Source organism: Lupinus angustifolius, chromosome LG14 (assembly GCF_001865875.1).
Source record: "Lupinus angustifolius cultivar Tanjil chromosome LG14, LupAngTanjil_v1.0, whole genome shotgun sequence".
NCBI classification, from domain to species: domain Eukaryota; kingdom Viridiplantae; phylum Streptophyta; class Magnoliopsida; order Fabales; family Fabaceae; genus Lupinus; species Lupinus angustifolius.
The window spans coordinates 13,198,733-13,217,377 of NC_032022.1; the positions used below are offsets into that span (position 1 = coordinate 13,198,733).

General features: G+C 33.1%; 2 protein-coding genes and 1 long non-coding RNA gene across 7 annotated transcripts; 1 reads left to right on the top strand and 2 right to left on the bottom strand.

Moving 5' to 3' along the window:
• On the bottom strand, nucleotides 4,087–10,063 carry LOC109326858. Of its 3 annotated transcripts, XM_019559736.1 has the most exons (3): nucleotides 9,944–10,063; nucleotides 9,702–9,726; nucleotides 4,087–5,513 (listed from the first exon to the last, which is right to left on the bottom strand). In XM_019559736.1, the coding sequence occupies exon 3, from the start codon at nucleotides 5,492–5,494 to the stop codon at nucleotides 4,598–4,600; it is 897 nt and encodes a 298-aa protein (XP_019415281.1). In that variant the 5' UTR covers nucleotides 5,495–5,513; nucleotides 9,702–9,726; nucleotides 9,944–10,063; the 3' UTR covers nucleotides 4,087–4,597. The 3 variants fall into 3 exon arrangements, with proteins under 3 accessions (XP_019415281.1, XP_019415282.1, XP_019415280.1); XM_019559737.1 differs by lacking the exon at nucleotides 9,702–9,726 and having other exon boundaries at nucleotides 4,087–5,507; nucleotides 9,944–10,061; XM_019559735.1 differs by lacking the exon at nucleotides 9,702–9,726 and having other exon boundaries at nucleotides 9,944–10,033.
• LOC109326856 (mitogen-activated protein kinase kinase kinase 1-like) lies at nucleotides 11,149–17,375 on the bottom strand. 3 transcript variants are annotated; one of them, XM_019559734.1, is made up of 9 exons: nucleotides 16,480–17,375; nucleotides 15,603–15,687; nucleotides 15,368–15,430; nucleotides 14,376–14,533; nucleotides 13,824–13,896; nucleotides 13,614–13,673; nucleotides 12,647–12,757; nucleotides 12,049–12,301; nucleotides 11,149–11,868 (listed from the first exon to the last, which is right to left on the bottom strand). In XM_019559734.1, the coding sequence occupies exons 1-8, from the start codon at nucleotides 17,310–17,312 to the stop codon at nucleotides 12,083–12,085; spliced, it is 1,602 nt and encodes a 533-aa protein (XP_019415279.1). In that variant the 5' UTR covers nucleotides 17,313–17,375; the 3' UTR covers nucleotides 11,149–11,868; nucleotides 12,049–12,082. The 3 variants fall into 3 exon arrangements, with proteins under 3 accessions (XP_019415279.1, XP_019415278.1, XP_019415277.1); XM_019559733.1 differs by having other exon boundaries at nucleotides 11,149–11,881; XM_019559732.1 differs by having other exon boundaries at nucleotides 11,433–11,618.
• LOC109326859 lies at nucleotides 17,302–17,573 on the top strand. The gene is made up of 2 exons (XR_002105291.1): nucleotides 17,302–17,375; nucleotides 17,524–17,573. It is a non-coding gene; the product is annotated as an uncharacterized LOC109326859 (long non-coding RNA).

The window sequence follows — 18,645 nt, forward strand, 5'->3', positions numbered from 1 at the left end:
AGCATAATTAAATTTACTTTATAATGCAGCAGTCTAATATAGACAACTTCACTTTAATTTCTCAAAAAATTCCTAACCCAACTAATGTTGTTCCCAATCGGTATAAGGCCTGATACATCCAAAACGACTAAATGATTAAAGATTAATTTATGTTAATGATATTTATTGGAAGTGATAGTCACATATTCTAAAAGTAATTAATTCCTTTCCAAAATGTGAAGAATAGCATTAATAGTACTAAAAATATATATAAAACTTACAAAGCCAGAGAAGTTCATAAATATGAAAAAGTGGTTTAAAGCCTCCCTCATGGCTGTCCCAATCTGAAAATATAAGAGGTGGTTAATGGTCTTCTAAAGTGGAATATTAAACCAAACATGAGGTTCCAATAGAGGGGACACTCTTCCTCAACTTTATAAAGTTTTGTTTTTCTTTCTTCCATTTTGATATTGGATGCATTAGTATTAGAAGTTAGATAGAAAGTAACATGGAAGAGTTGAAAATCCCTCCAACTTATGTGTAAACAATTTAATAATAAAAGGCTTCATTGTGTTATGTAAGGTTTTGGAAAAGGTATATCTAGAACACCATGAGTAATACTCATTTCCTTAAACACAGAAAATTTGGCAAAAAAACAAGAGCTGCCTAACACTTGCACCCTTTATCCTAAAAAATATATAACAATATTTGTTTACATTAAGTTTTACATAACATTAGGACAACTTTTTTAGTAAAATATACCAAGAAAGAAAAAAATGTGCGACTATACTATGAATTCCTAAAAAGAAAATTCTACAAAATCAATATACAAACTCTAAAGTACAAATAACAATATGATGGAAAATATAATTATTGTTCCTTATCTTCACCTAGCTAATTATTTTGTCTCCCTTTCTTCTAGGATAATTATTATTTTATTTCACTTCAAAATACCATCATTTGTCCATAAGTAGATCCACAAGCTTATCACACATTCATATTTCATATTAAATATATCAAATAGGTAATTAAATTCAATATTGTTTGAATTTTGCTTGATTTTGTTACCCTTAGAAATTCATCACATCTCTCATCAAACAATAGCTGCTATTACTTTTAATGGATCAGGCAAACCCAAAAACCGTTCTGAAAATTAACTTTAACAAAACTTTCTTATTTCACAATAATTGATATATTACATATATCTCCCAAGAAATGTTCTAAGTGTCCAATACCTTATAGAATGTAACCACATACCTTAATTTGCAATTTGTAGCATCAATGAACAAAGATTCAATTTAATGATAATATATCTCAACCATTGGCTGATGTGAATGTGACGACAACTATATATAGAGTCTATAATTAAAGCATATTTTGATATTTATTCGAAATGAAAAACCAATTTCTAACCAAAATTCTTGGCCCCAACAAAAGAATCATACTATATATAGTGGTCACTACTGTGGCAAACACTACTAGACAAATTGGAATAAGAGGGTATGTGAAAGCAATTGGAAGATACATTTTTTTTTCTGGTTCAAAGTTTAAAACTTTAAATGTCGTGAAAGGTAAAGAAAGTAGGACATATATACAGATATAATGTTCCATAAACGATTGGTCTTAGCCATTTGTTGTTGTAAGTGGAGTTGGAACTTCTTTATCAAGATTTGCTATAATGTTGTTTAATTTGTACCCTACCACGTGGATGTTGATATATTAGAATCTAATTTTTTTAGGTGGACACAAATAAAACACACATAATAGGAATCTATGATTTATATGTTATTACAAATGAAATGCCTATTGCAGACTAAAAAACAAAAAGTATATTTCACAAGGGCCATACATAGCTAAGGAGATTAGAGAAATTCCTATATTGACCGTATAAGGAAGAAGCATCTATAAAAAAAAAATTATCCGTAACTTTTTTTGGTACTATCAATATTATCTTTTTATAATATGGGTAAAAAACTAATCATTTTTGGGTTGCATAGCTGACCCTTAACTTTACGCGAGGCAAAAACTGAAATGAAGTTGCTATTATGTATGTCAAATGCTGTTGAATTAGTAAATGGAAATCAAGGAAATATGTGGATTAAAATTTAAGGGGTTCTGTTCTCAAAGCCAACTTTGGAAATATTGTTTGGGCTTATGATCATGGACTGCTAGTCACACTTAATGTGCATTTTTATTTGAAAGCTATAGGTAGAAAATAGGCAAAAATTTACTAGATTTATTTTCTATTTTCCAATTCTGTCATGTAAGCTATTTTTGTTTGAAATAGACCATTTAAATTATTCTCTTTTTTCACATTGATCGGATAAATTATTATTTTTTGTTCGTTTTGTAACTTTAAACTCATCTTTTCTAATGTGTAGTTTTAAAAAACTAACATAGAGAAATTGTATATCTCAACTCAAAGACACAAGTTATAAATTTTGGTTGAGGATTGAGAAAGTTGTGAAAAAAATCCAACCGAATAGGCAAAAAAAAGTTACATGACTAACTTGAACCGAAGAAATTACTACCTAGACTTTAAATTACAATAAAAACTGCTGTTAGTATTATGGCCAAAGTGAAGAACAATTTTGTTTAGAAGTGGTTGAAAGTCGAAACCCTTTATGTAGTTGTCATTCTCAAACCAGAGAGAGGCCCCTTCATCAAAATGTTCACCATGGATAAGAAAACATAAGCACTTAAAAGTATAGTGGCTATGATGAATAAGGTTTCTCAATCTAAGTACAAAGGAACCCCACTTTAGGGCATCTATAGTTTTATTTTATGTCAAACAATATAATAATTGGTATATTATCCACACCTCTAGTGGGATGTTTGGTTTATACCCACATACTTTTTGCTCTAATATATTTTCTTAATGTGTGATCATACTAGATTTGGCTTCTAAGACATGAAAGGGATAAAAATTCAACATCACTTTTATAGCATCACATGCTTGCAAGTATTGTTACATTTTAATGCTCTAATCTCAATTTGTTTGTGGTCCTTAAAGTGGTTGAGAACAATGGGTAATGTGCCACTTGAGATTGACATCCCTAAAATAATGAAACACACACTCCAATCACATTCATATATTAATTTTACTAAAATGCATTTCTTCTTTCAAAATCAAAATTCTCTTTCAAACCCTTTCACCCCATTAACTTCCCTCTTCATCCTTCAAAGATATTGGATCATGCGTGCATTACATTCTCTCAAAGAATTATTAATTCATTTTGGTCAACAGTTTATGGGATCCACCAATATTATATTATTTGAAGAAGACCTAAGAACTTTCTACACGTAAAAAAAAGTAACGCAAAATGATAATTATCCATTGTTTTACAAGTGATATATCATTTCTTGTGGCTAAGAAGATTTAGTAAAAAAATAAATTGTTCAGCAACATCCTTCTTAGCAAGAAAAAAACTACATGCATGCAAGGCCCGGATAGTATAGGAATCTATTCAACACAATATTCTTATCCATATTATACGAAGTCTATTATCTTGTAGACATTTTATCGCTCAACATTAAATCTCATAAGTTGTATGGTAAAACTTATAGTTTTGTGATAAAACTTCTCGTAAACTTGAATAATATTTTTATCACAAATGACACCTGAAACATTTTACAATATTATCCAACCCACTTGAATCTTAAAGTTGACATCTCTATCAATTTCCCATGTACGATTTATTAAGATACATAAATCTAATGACTTTTATAATTCTTAATCTTTACCTCTACAATACAATTTTGTTCGCTTTTTACTAAACTTATGCTTCTATATATTCTATCTTACTTTTTAAGTTATATGCAATCCATGTACTAGAAGAATGAACCATACTTGTGATACCAAATTGGTTTTGGTTTGTAGAAATCATTTTCCATACTCATTCAACAACCATAATAACCAAACACTAATCCCATGTGAAGAATATTCCATATTCATTTATCTGAATAAAATGTACATGTAGGACAGGATCATAATAAGGGTAATAAACACACTAGACCAGGATTCAACAAAGAATCATTTCCCGGAAGGTTATATTACCATCACATCAACCACTGAATTAACAATGGTGGGTCACAGACATTCCATATTCCTACAACTACAACATGAAATTATTATACAATAATTCAAAATGTATAGTAAACAAATCAACATAGGAAGAATACTTCATCAGTTTAAAATGCAATTATTTGAGACATTTCCTCATTGTCCCCAATCACCTGTTTAATTGATCACTTTGAATGACCGAATGAAAACCTGTCCAATCTATGGGATCCAATAATCATAAAGACCGAATGAAAACCTGTCCAACCTATGGGGTCTGAAAATCATAAAAACCTTGATCTCCTAAACCTAGAAACCAAAGAAGGCAATGTGAACTCTACAAATGCCTTTTTTACAATCCATTTTGAAAATCTAAAAACATAAAGTCATGTACCATATCAATCAATAGATGAGATGGAAAACAGCCCAAAAGGGGGTTAACTGCTATACTCTGCCAATTAAATTACAAAAAATGCCCTGGCATACCTGTCAAGGTCGCTGGCGTACTTTAGCAGCAGCACAACTCTTTCCCCACATTTTCATAGTTCGCCTCTGAATTTACCTGCCTGCATTCAGGGTCCCAGGCCTCCTTCCTCTTCTAGCCCTTCCTATTAGTAGCCTGTGGAGTCGACGCCCAGCAACAGCAGCAGAACTTCTAGGTGCAACATGGTGTAAACGAAAATTATCAAATGAACTCATGGAGAAGAAATCATCCTGCACATCATCAAAGTTATACTCGCCACCATAGAAGGTATGGTCATTTGGCTCGAGCACATAATCACCCAGTACCATAGCCCCTGGTGTTGAAGATAATATTGTGCTGATCACATCATTTCGTTCACTTTCGCACTCAAGTCTTTTCCATTTCTCTTCTCGTACAGGGTCCACCTCTCGTGGTCGTGAAAATGGATGCTTAGACCGAACATGCTTCCTAAGCTGCTTGTAATTCCCCACAAAAGAGCAATCATCCTTCACACAGCTTCTTTTCTTGGCATTCAGAGACTTCCGTGCTGCTTCAACCACCGTCCAACCTTTCACCTGACGGCGACAAAGGGGACAGAGAAGCTCTGGTACTTCTGTATTGTCATTCGGTTCACCTGTGCTTAACTCAAAATTTGAATTTTCTGTGTCTAATTGTGAACTTCGAACAGAGATTGCTTTAGTATAGGCCTTTTTGTACTGTTCAAAACAGTTTGAATAGCGGTGGCTAGTAGCACACATATAAGGACGACAACCTTTGTTATAAGATGAACAAAGCAGAAGGATAGCATTGTGGGGGACCTCCATACAGACTGAGCACATTGCATCTTCCCAATCCTTCTTTTCCGATGCTTTAGAAAAACTCTTCTTTACATTCACATCTTTCAGATTATTTCTGGCACAAGATAACAGAGACGGGGTGGCTCTGTGACCTCGAGAGTGGGACTTGCACCGCTCCTTACGAACTTTAGCCATTTACAAACTGAACCTGGGACTGATAAGAAATAGAGATGGTAATTCAAAAAACGATAAATTAAATATTTAAAATAAGTTTGTTAAATCATTCAAATAACTTAGTAATTTTTAACAAAACCTACTAAGTAAAAATCAGGAATTACTACACGATAAAAGTCAAAGTATTGAAGTACTGCGAACTTTAGCCATTTACAAACTGAACCTGGGACTGATAAGAAAGAGAGATGGTAATTCAAAAAACGATAAATTAAATATTTAAAATAAGTTTGTTAAATCATTCAAATAACTTAGTAATTTTTAACAAAACCTACTAAGTAAAAATCAGGAATTACTACACGATAAAAGTCAAAGTATTGAAGTACTGCGAACATTTTCTACAAATTGTAGTCCTCCTAAGGTCTAAAATCATATAAAGCAAATGTCTAAGTAGAAATACTATGACCAGTAAACCTGGCTCATCGACTGGCACTATTTTCAAGATTCACAGCTAATCAAATAAAGAAGGCATAACACTCAGGAAACTCTTCGATAAGCTTCATACCCTATTGAAACACACAAAAGAGTGAGATAAAACAACAGTAAACAGCAATAGAAAATCTTTCAGCAAATTGGAAAAACATGTAAACCAGGAACAATAACACAAAATAAATTAGGAAAGATAACAGTACACTTAAAAACACACAAACATTCATTAAGTTGATAGTCGCCCATAGAAAACAAACGTTTTTCAATGTTGAAGCATAAAAGAACGCCATGAATTTATGAAAGATGATTTATCAAGACAAAATCCAGGATAATATTCAATCCAAACAGTAAACCGGGACTCTAAAAGAGTACCACTTCTGATTTATGAGTTACTAATCATGACATTTTATCTTCTGACAGGGATAAAACACAAATTGCAGTTGTCACATCAATAAAACTGCATATTAGTTCTTTTCTAATACTGAAGGGCCCAAAAAAACCAAAAGCAGGGTGAAATTGCTGTACTATGTCATGGCCCAAGAACTTTAATCATCTCCATTGAGGAGAAACTAGTAGTTATTAAAACCCTGACTCGAAGAGGATTTGCACCTGTGTACCAATGAAAAATGCTGACAAATAAAGCAGGACTAAAATCAATCAATAACCTTGGGAGAAGTGTGGCTTTATGCTTTAGTCAACAAATTCCTAAATATGGTCTATAAAACAATCAACTACATGAACTATAAACTACTATATACGAATCTTATGCAATTAACGAAGTTACAATAAAAGGAACTCATTCAGTCCACATCACAATTCACAACACATCAAACGACTGACAAAGGAGTAAGAAAATGCCGTATTCATATCAATGAGTCTCATTCCAGAGCTCAGTTAATTATCATAAGAAACATATCATGTGGTCTTGACACTACAACAAGATACAAAAATATCAGAAATGCACGGCTTTACTTTTACACTTGTATTGCTATCCAGACACAGAATCATCATTAAAATATAGTCAAGTGGCATTTGGTATCCTTCATTTATAACATTACTTTTGCCTTGTCATATTTGGTTCCTATATAATGAATGAGCAGCTTTACATGAAGGACAGGAATGAAGTGGTTCATTGGGAACAAAATTAATGGCTTCTCAGATTGGGGTTTAAACCCTCTGAAAGGATAAAATCATTTAAAAAAAGCCATTCAAGTAGCACTATCTTTACAAAGAATCCACGAAAAACTAAGCCGGGTCTTCTCCATTCAACTATGTCCATAGATTTTTAGATAATGGCATCTTCCCATATCAACTTACAATGTTGTATATTTTTCCGCCAATATGATACACCCACCTCCTACTAATCAAAATATTTGGAATAAACTGATGGACAGAAATATCGCATCCAATGATCCAACAGATGCACAGCCATTAAATAATCACCTTTTCCATCTGAAAAAACAAGGCATCCTTATCTATTTCTAAGAGTAAATTGAGATCAGCAAAAGAATGCCATATCAAATTCAATCGGTGTTCAAAAAAGAATAAACATAATCTTCCATTTCCTTCTACAAACTAGAAAGTATTCAATGTAACATCACTACCAAACAACAATCAAGTATCATAATTAAAAGGTGATCCAAACAACTTAAATTTTTTAGAGTCACATAGCTATGCAATTTTAAAGTTTCAAAATACGTGTCTTAGCGAAATTCTCGAGTACAAGCAATTAACATCTACAAGCAGACATTCTGTCATGAAGAGTGAGAATGATAAATGAAGCGACAAACGATCATTCAATATGTTGATATACTCGCACAATTAAAGATCAGGAATCTAATAATGGAATCAAACACTCATAATTCATAAAGAGTACTATTGAGAGCTTATATTAAACAAACAAACATTTTTTAAAAGCCGATATAGATTGAAAATTGACATGAAATAGATCTGCGAAGGGAACTGCCAAAGGAGAGGAGAATTGAACTGGAAAGGAATACCTTGAAACTGAATTGAAGAAATGTTCAAATGGAAGGGAGTCCCAGATCTTGGAACTCACGTTCTCGAAACTGTAAAAGATAGCTGATAGTTCTACTTTTCATGCCAGGGCTCAAATCAACAATTTTTATATAACTTTCATCTCTTCAGGGATCTATTTGTTGGGCTCGTAAGCCCATTCAACTAAGCCCTATTTCCCGACCCAACCCCCTTCACCTTGATAGTGGATTATGGTACTCTTCAGCTTGCTTCTATGTTTACTTCCCCATTCAGTGTTTAGGGCAAAAAAGGAAACATTAGAAGATTAGTGATTGTTGTTTCCTTCTTGACGTTTGACTTAATATTATTCCACCCTTTTCATCTAAAAAATTGTATCCATCACTATTTTTAATGCCCATTAGGAAAGACAACATAAACTTCATAACCAACATAAACATTCATTGAAGTTTATCATCATGCATAGAATATAAATGTTTTTCATGACGGAGCATAAAAGACCATAGATTTGTAAAAGTTTATGTATCCAGACAAAACCCAGGATTAAAATTCCATCCCAAAAAAACAAGATTAAAATTATATACCTAAAAAACCAGGATTAAAATATTATCACTTCTTATTTATGAACCGTGATATTTTATCTTCTGAAAGGGATAAACCATAAAAAACAAATTGCAGTTGTCACAACAAAAAATAGGACATGGCTTCTTTTTTTAATAACCCAGAGGCCAAGAAAACCCAAATAGTGAAATGGCTGGACCGTGCCCAGACTCTAGAATCACATCCATCAAAATAAAAACTAGGTAGTTACTAGAATCCTCGCAATGGGGACTGCACCCATATGTCAATAAATGAGAATGGAGATTTTAAATGCATCAACTATATGCAAAAAAAAGCAGGACTAAACACATTCAATAGCCCAAGGCAAATTCTGGGTTTATGCTTTAGGCAACAAACTCCTAAATAACAATGTGGACTTTAAAACAATCAACTATATATGAATCGTATGCAATTAATGAAGTTATGCAAAAGGAAGTCTTTCAGTCTAAATCACATATCAAGTGAGTGACAAAAGAGTAATAGAAATAAAGTATTCATGTCAACGACTTTCATTGTTGAGTTCGGTTAATTATCATAAGAAATATATCATTCAGTATTTAAACAAAATGATTCAAAATATTAGAAAGGCGCAGTTTTACTTGTGAAACTTGTATCGATATCCAGACACCGCATTACCGGTAAAATATAGTCAAGTGGAATTCAGTATCCTTCATTTATAACATTAATTATGTCCTCCTATATTTGATTGCTATGTAATAAAAGAACAGCTTTACAAGGACTAAAACAAAGTGGTCCATTGGGCACAGAACTAATGCCTTCTCAATTTGGAGTTTAAACTCTCCGAAAGGAGAAAATCATGATAAAAAAACATTCAGGTAGTGCTAGCTTAAACAATCCACAAAAGATAAGGTGCATGTAATCCATTTAATTATGTACTTAGATTTATTAGGTATGGCATCTCCCAACATCAACTTAAAATGTTGTATAATGTTTTCAGCCTATATGATAAGACCACTATCTACTAATCAAGAAATTCATTGGTCATATTTCTTACAAAATTCAAATCAGTATCAAGCAAACAATAAACTACAAAACATTCAAAATAACATAATTGCGCCAAAAAACAACCATGTATATAATAATCAAATGTTGATCCAAGCAACTTGAGTTGTCTAGATTTATTTACCTAGAAAAGTGGAAGCGGACATTATCTATCACGCAGAGTGAAAATGAAGAACAGAACCATAAGAAATCGTTGAATATGTAAAAATAGTCGCAGAATTAAAGATTGAGAATATAATAATGGAATAATGCGCTGATAATTCAAAAATAGTAACGATGGAGAGGTTATTTTAGAAAGCAGAAGCAGTTATAAAAGTAGCGATGAAATAATAGATCAGAAAAATGGAACCGTGTTGGAATGAATACCTTGAAAGTGGAATGAAGGAAATGGAAAAGAGAGAAACCAATCGTTGTTTTCCAGATTCAAAAAAAAAAAAGTTGAGAGGAGATTGAGTGACGTGTAAGGTGGCTGCACCACCTACCCTTTTATTATGCTACTTCGCACGCCGGGACTCTAAATCTTCAAATTTTAATATAAAATTTCATTCTCTTCAAGGCCCATTCTTTTGTTAAGCCCAATCCTTTACCTTCAGAGTGGTTGGTTACTTTCACCTCAAGTTTTTTTTTTCTTTTTTTTTCTTTTCAAACCGCCTCTTTCCGAAAGGAAAAAAAAACATGTTTTAGAAAGTGTTCTAAAAAAATCCCTAAATTTGTGTCTGAAAAAGGTATTCCTTACCTCTGGATTTCACAAAGTTTTGAAAATCGAACAGGTTCGTAATAATATATAATAGGTTAATAGTATCCATTGATAATCAAATAATAATATAAATATACTTCATTAAACATTTTCTTAAAAAAGAAACATAACATTTTCAATGAGCCTTCAATTATGAGAAAAACAGATGTTAAGCCGATAATATATTAAAGGGTTGCACAGTTTGTCAAAAAAACATGGACGGATTTCACACAAAAAATTGCAGAAAAATGGCGCCGCGTGAAGGAAAAATGAACAATGGGATTTCACTACTCTTTTCAATGTTTAGTTGTAATGCTTGACCAAATAAAATTTTCCTCGTAATGAATTTACTTTCTATTTATCCAATTGAATTAATGTATTCCTAATCCTATTATTAAATATTAAACTACAAAATGAAGAGGAGAGGAAAGTGCAATGGTACTCTTCCATCAATCGATCTTCTCTTCGTAATTATGATAGAATAGATAATAAAAACTCACCTTAAGTAAGCACTGGTGCAAAGATTAAGGGCTAGAACTAAACACTGTCTTATTCTAAGTATAATTTCCTATATAAAGCTGTTTGCAAGTACTATTGGCTACTTTAGGCTATTTAACAGGTCAACCACCACAGTAGAAAACAGAATTATATTACATCGCTTGTTTGAACAAAATATTAAACAAAACCAACAACAATCAAACCTTCTCTTACTAAGTAGGACTTACTATAGTACTATACAGATTCAATGACTGCGTATTGGAACCAATCTTTCAGAGACCATTTAGAAAGCGACAAAAAACATCAAATGCGACGCAGGGAAAACAAGACAACAAAATGATAAATATTACAACTTCAGAAAATAGATGTACACAAACAATGGCATGCTAGTAAGATATAGGATAATATGTACAAATAGCATGGTCTCTAATTCTTATTGTTATTGCTAGAGAGGTTAGCCCTAAAGATGTTTTTCCTCATCGGTTAACGAATTTGAAGGGTGGACCACGGGGCAAACATTTTTTCAGCTCGAAATTGATACTTCAGCTTTGCTACAACAGATAAATCATATCATTATTTAGTAACACAGCATAATTATCCGATAGGACATTTCCAAGTCGATAATTACGTTTTCTGGAGCTCCATATCACGTTAGATGGAAAGCAGTGTTTAGAAGTTGATTATGTTACAGGCGAGCAAGCTCTGTATGCCTACACAAGCCACAATTGCTGCAATAGTGGACCTCAGACCAACTCAACAACTTGAAAACTGAACTTTGGAAATATTTACATGCAATGAAAGGTAGAGCTCAGATCAAGAGTAAAAGAAACAAGTAAGCCATTAAAAGAGATCATATTAACCCATGCTCAAATGATTGCGCAAATGGATGCAAATGATATAGCCTTTCATTTGAGTATTCCACCACAGACAGGCTAGAACGTTGTCTACTGTTCCTCCCTCTTATTTCAGTAATGCATGCACAAACATTTTGCCCCCAAATAAGAATGAAACTGCACTTGAACCCCACCCAGCTTAACTAAAGGCATAAATGTGCATCCTGAAAACCAAAACTGACATTTCAAGCGTCTTAGGCATTTTGTCTCCATCCAAAATAATGTCATGACTCGTGAATTATGAATGAATGCACAACCATGAAAACAGTGTTTCAATGTCAATTCAAGTGTCATGATAAAGAAAGACAAGCAGCAGCACAGTGAGATTACACAACAACTTTTACCTTCACTAAGTCTCATCGTTAAAGATAACAAAGTTTAACCCTTTCTCCCAGGAATATTTGGATTTGGAAATGAAGAACCGGAGGACTGTGAAACTGGTCTTTGGACAAATGGGTGGTTTAAGAGTTGAGCAGCAGAGGGACGTTCATCTGGATTAACTTGAAGACACTGTGTGATGAAATCCTGTGCATCTCTTGAAAGAGAATCAGGAATAGGAGGTCGCTCGCCTTTTCCAATTCTAAACAATGCCTGCATCTGTTGTTAGAAGAAATTAATCAAGGTAAACAATTCTACCAAATGTAAAACTAGGACACAATTAAAAAAACATGTTAATTTAGGAAATATAGAGCTGGGACATTAAGAATTTAGATCAGAAGGGATTGTCTGAACTGTTTACTAATTAAATAACAGCAAAAACAAACTTTCTTACCAACAAATGAAACCAAAAAATGGATTAGGATTGGAATTAAAAACAGAAGTGAAATTGTGAAAACAGACAAACACACATCCAAGTAGGGAAAAAACAAGGGATATAATAAAACCATCTCAATGAGCTGCAAATGGAAATGGAAGTGAAAATAGCAATAATAGGATACATACACATTCCAATTCGAAGTATGGAATTTGGCCAGTTAACATCTCCAGCACAGTGCATCCCAAACTCCACATATCAGCTGGAAGCCCATAACCTTGGTTCTTTCCTTTTACAACCTGCATATTCCAGCTTTAAATCAATAGCTATGCTATCAAGAAATCATAAGATACGACACCCAAAAGAGGGGAATCTCGGAATGTGAGATTTATAGTTTCTAAAAGCAAAGGGATGTTCCTTTTAATACATGAACTGGAAATTAATTCTTGAAACAAAGCATGCATAACTACTACACTACTCTCAGTAATTATATCCATCCAGCTATTCATTACATTCATCGAGCCTTATGGAGTTATGGCAAATAAATGGGACAAAAACATAAGAGAAAAGTAAAAGTTTGATAGAATACTAGAGGCTCATCCAGAAGATGACTCCATAGTCCATGCCTAAGTTACTAAATCAACCCCAAAAAAATTCTTGTGATTTAAAAACTATGTTTTCTCCATGTGTAGAAGATTCAAGATGGTATTAACCAAAAGTTTAATGTCCTTGCCACACTCCAGAGTCTCACGTTTCAGCTTCTATAATAACCTTATTGAAATGTGAGACATGATCCAATGTTGCCTCATATTTGTTCTAATAATAATCCTTGGGTCCTAGATGAGAGCACCAACAACTTCACAGATATGTAAAATCAATGATCTTTAGACCAGTTGTATATTAAATGTATACAGTTTATGATAAGTGTGACGAGTTAATTTCATTAACAAGTGTCTGGTCCACAGCTGAAGAAAATCAGAAACGCAAGCTAGTCATACATCCAGGCATCCAGCAATTAAAATATATCATATATAATTACAGTTAAAGAAATTATTTAGAACTCCGAAGTCCGAACCATGTACACTCCATTATTAAATTTGATCAGTTGAACTCTTATTGACTAATTCTCTTCAGAATATAAGATTGAAAGCAAACCTCAGGGGCCATCCAGAATGCTGTTCCCTTGCATGATTTAACATCATTCAATTTGGTTGCCTGGGAAAGAACAATTCATAAGCAGTGACAGAAAATAGAAATGACAAGCAATTGAACATTATTCAGAGTTTCAGATGTCTATATTTGAAAAATATCCAAGAAAGAAAATAAGTACTAGAAAAAGTAGCATAAACTAAGTAAGGTGAATACCTTGGCCAATCCAAAATCTGCCAGCTTCACGGATCCATTTGCATCCACCAATATATTAGCACATTTAATATCCCTTAAATCAGGAAAATGTAATTAGATAATATTCTGAATTGGGTCATTAGAGAAGCCGACCCCACCTAGTGAGACTAAGACTTGGTTGTTGTAGTTGTTGCTTCATAAACACACAAAGCAGATACAGGAATAGTGAAAAAAGGATGCTAAAGAAATCAAGAGCTTAACCCATAGAGAAAAACTCTGCCTATTAAAATTTCCAAAACTGAAACTCTTATGTAATTGTAAGTTTATGCAATTTTAAGTTCCAAAATGTTCCTCAAGTTCTACATCTATCCTGAGTCTAGTTTGACATCGATGAACATGATGTTCCTTCTTTGTTCTTTAGGAAATTCATATTCAAAGCTCAAAGTAATCAATAGCTGAAGAAAAAGACACTTATATTGCAACTATAGACAGTACCATATGGTTCAAGAGGACTGCCAAATAAGAGCAGAAATCGCATATATCACAAAGGAAAGCAAACAAATCTGCAATCACCTGTGAACTACATTTCGATCATGAAGATACTTCAAACCATGCAAAATCTGTCTTGTATAGGCAGATACCTGAGAGTCTCGAAGAGTATATCTCCGGTAGAGGCTTGCAAGGGACCCTTTAGTTACAAGCTCAAGAAAGATATACAGCTTTGATTCATCCTGCATAAACAAATGAAGGAAAGTGTAAAGTAGAAAACCACAAGTTCCCTGAAGATAGTAGTTATAAGAATGTAAGTACAAGCCTTATAGTATAGAATCATATAATTTGATAGGAATGAGAAACATTTAATGAAAACTCATTTATAGCTGGAAAAAATTGAAAATAGGCTGAATGGATATGATTAATGTAGCACAACGCCACAACTAATGAAAATAATTCATGTCAGATCTTTGGCCATGCAACATATCATCTAATATGAATTGTTACTTTGATAAAACAAGTTTAAATTAGAGACCAATGCTAGCTTCACAAAGCAGTGAGATAACAAAGCATATTCAGTATACTCAGGTACACAGCTCAAGGTAGTTGAAGTGTTGAACCAAGCATTCTCCAAGTTTCACCAAATGCAGGAAATTTAATCTCATTTTGAAACATAAGCTTACTCTTTTTTATGTGTCAGGGTTGAAAATATAGACAGCTAACCCCTGTCCTCAAATAAAGCTTTAAAATGATGCCTATACGAGACCAAATTATTGCAAAAAAGATTTAGCACCCGGTGTTCTGATTGTTTACATTATTAGACATTGCATTTTGTGGACGATCCTTTGTCATACAAGCAAGGGTTAGGTTTTCAAGGCCTACCATGGCATCATATCCTGACTAAACATTCCACTTATATTGAAAACATTGTAAAAAGTTTGAGATACGTGAGGACCTATTACATTTGATATAATCTGTAATGACAATTTTCAATATAGATTAAACAATACTAAACAAGAAACTATCAAGTTGAATATAAAAGAAAAAGAAAAGACAAGAACTGAAGAAAATACCATTTCTGTGTCATAGTATTGAACTATGTTCTCATGCTCAAATTGACTCAAAAGTGCAATCTCCTGAGATATTGTAAATAAAGTTAAGCACCTCTCAAACAATTTACGAGATATTGTACAAAATAGCATATATTTACTTAAGAAAACTTTATTCCATAAAAGGATGTTCATTACTAGAAAAGTAAAGTATGAAAAATAAAAAAATATACAGAAATAAAAGAATTAAACCCATCACCTGCTCCAGTTGATAGACACTTTGCTTTCCCTGACTCCCTTGATCAAGCAGTGAAACTTCTTTGACAGCAAAAAAGAATCCATCTCTACAGTGATAGTCATCAGAAGATATAAACTTCATGCATAACATATGTAAATTGTACAAATTATTGGTACAATCATCACCCCCTGGTAAAGCACTGCTCTAGAACTTCGTACAGAAAATATCCAAAAGAAGCACCAGTTTGAATGAAAAGACATCAGATGATAATTTGTCCCTTATTGTGGATGATGTGAAATTAGAGAATAATCTTTTGAGACAGTTGCCATTGACTACGGTTTAAACACATAAACAGATTCCAACTACTCAACTTGAAGCCGGTCTAGATCACTGCATCAATTTCACTCAATAGCCACACGTGCAACTCAATTCACAGTTCAATTAAGGGGAAACACAAGTGTAATGATGCTCAAATACATTTCCTAATTAGGAAGAGCAATAGAACACTTGCATAACTGCATTTGGAGGGAATATAAGGCCCTTCAAAACTAAGCTTGGAATATTTTCAACATGAAAAAACTAACACTACTATCCCGTGTGCAAAATATTTTCCGAGCAAAACCCCTCCAAAGTTCTGTTTTCGGGATACTGACTGACAATTTCTGAGTAGTTGATTCAGAAGACATTGACCTGTCAGATTCAATGGATTCATTCCATTTCTTATTCTACTTTCTATAACTGTTAGCTACTCTTAACTACACAGAAAATCTTAACTCAATTGTCATCATACTCAAATTGAAAACCATAACAACAACAAAGCCTAACTATTTTGTTTTGAAATCCAAACCCACCCAGCAATATTCAGAACATTAAAAGCCAACACAATGAAAACACATACTCAGAAATTCCTTCATAAACAGAGCCAAACGAACCCCGCCCCAAAAGGTCGCCCTTCTGCCAATTCCCGGAGGTAATAGTACGCTTGATTCTGGCATTAGGAGATATGTTATTGGACCTAGGATCAGTGTTAGTGGTAGAAGAATCATCCTCATTTGAATTACTAAAAGAACTCGATCCCGAGAGCTCATCAATAATCTCTACTATCCTCTCTGCATTATCCTCTTCCTCTTCTCTCTCCACACCAACTTCTTCTTTATGCTCTTCACCTTGAGGAGCAAAATCTCTCAAAAGGTCCCACGTGGAGCACGTGCTATCAACCGCCTGAACCCTCATCCCCGGCGGCAGCATAAGCATTGATGGACGAACCTCCTTAATTCCTCCACCACCACCGCCACCGCAGTCACTTGCCTCACCAGGTTCATCTCTAACCCTATCTTCACATTCCTCAACAATTTCACTCTCAATTTCCTTCGTTTCTTCTTCTTCATCATCTTCTTCTTCTACTACTACTACTTTTTCTTCATTCTCAATGATATTCAGCTTCGGTAGCATATCAGAATTGGAATGAAACTTCATCTCCTCCCACGCGGAAGCAGGGATAGAAAAGTCTTCTGGACCTGATAAACCCAAACTCTTGCAAATTCGATCGAACTCGCCTTCGATTCCTTCGATTCGGAAGCTCGGTCGGTCATTGAAATCCATCGATATAGTGTAGAGAGAACCAGAAGAGTCGTCGAAGGATGAAGAAGATGAAACGGCGTCGTAATCGGAGTATTTAACAGCATTGCGACGCTCCAACTTGGGTTTACGACGGAGTTTCTTGCGATCCATAGGCTCTGTTTGGTTTCATGGACTAATAAATTGAGGTAGTTGAAAGTTGAAAGTTGAAACAGAGTATATTTCTTGGTAGTACTTTTATAATTTATTTCAGGTTTCTGCCCCTTATTCCAATAATTGTTTCTCAGAAATCGAAAAGTTCGACCTTAGATAAATATATAGAGTTTTATATCACTAAATCAACATCATGTTATATATAGGAGAGTATATATGAATGTATATAAAACGGTTAGAATAAAACAAACTGGTTTTAATAAACAATTGATAAGGTGCTTTTAATTGAAAGCTATTGGGAGACTAGAGAGAAAGTAAACGGAGTTGACAAAAGAGAAAGTAGTTGAAGAAGGGAAGTGAAGACTATAAAACATGACTGGTAAACGACGTTGAACGGGAAGGGTGAAAGTGGAAAATGAAAACGCGGTGCCACCATATGATGACTCGGATTGCTGAGCTGGAGTTTTTTATGTGTATTTTTAATGTTTCAAATTTATTTGTTTTATAATTTTAACTTCTCTACTTTTAATTGAGTGTAAAATGTATACACTGATAATGAAAATTTTTATACACATACAATTCATCATCCACCATTCATTGGGATTATATTTTCTGAAAACTCAACAATAGTAAAAATCAATGATAATAATACAATGACAGTGTATAAAACTCATACATTATCAGTACATACATCTTTTTCCTCTTCTTAATTTAACAATTTGGTAGTACCCTTAACTTTTCATATATACTATATATAAAGCCAAAACATGGTGTAACCACCACCATGGCATAATTTCAATATTCATATTTTGCCCTTCAAAATTTTAATTTACAAAAAACCATATAATCCTATATAAACACCTCAAATATATTAACTATAAGTTGCATATCTATACTACTTAATAAAGGAAAAACCTAACCTAACTTTCATGAAGTTATTTTGGGTTTTCCTATTTCATATTTTATAACTTCTAATTTTATTGTATAAGTTATACTTTCATCTTTATATATACTTATACTACTAAACATTTATTTCATATTTTATAACTTCTAATTTATTTTATAACTTCTAATTTCATCTTTATAACTTCTAATTTCATCTTTATATATACTTATATTTATATATACTTATATTAATAAGCATTTATTTCACATTTTATAACTTTCTAATTTTATTTTATAACTTCTAATTTCATCTTTATATATACTTATACCAATAAACATTTATTTCATATTTTATAACTTCTAATTTTATTTTATAACTTCTAATTTTATATTTACTAGCGTGTTCAACCCGCTTTCGTATTGTTTGTAATGTGTATGTATTCTACAT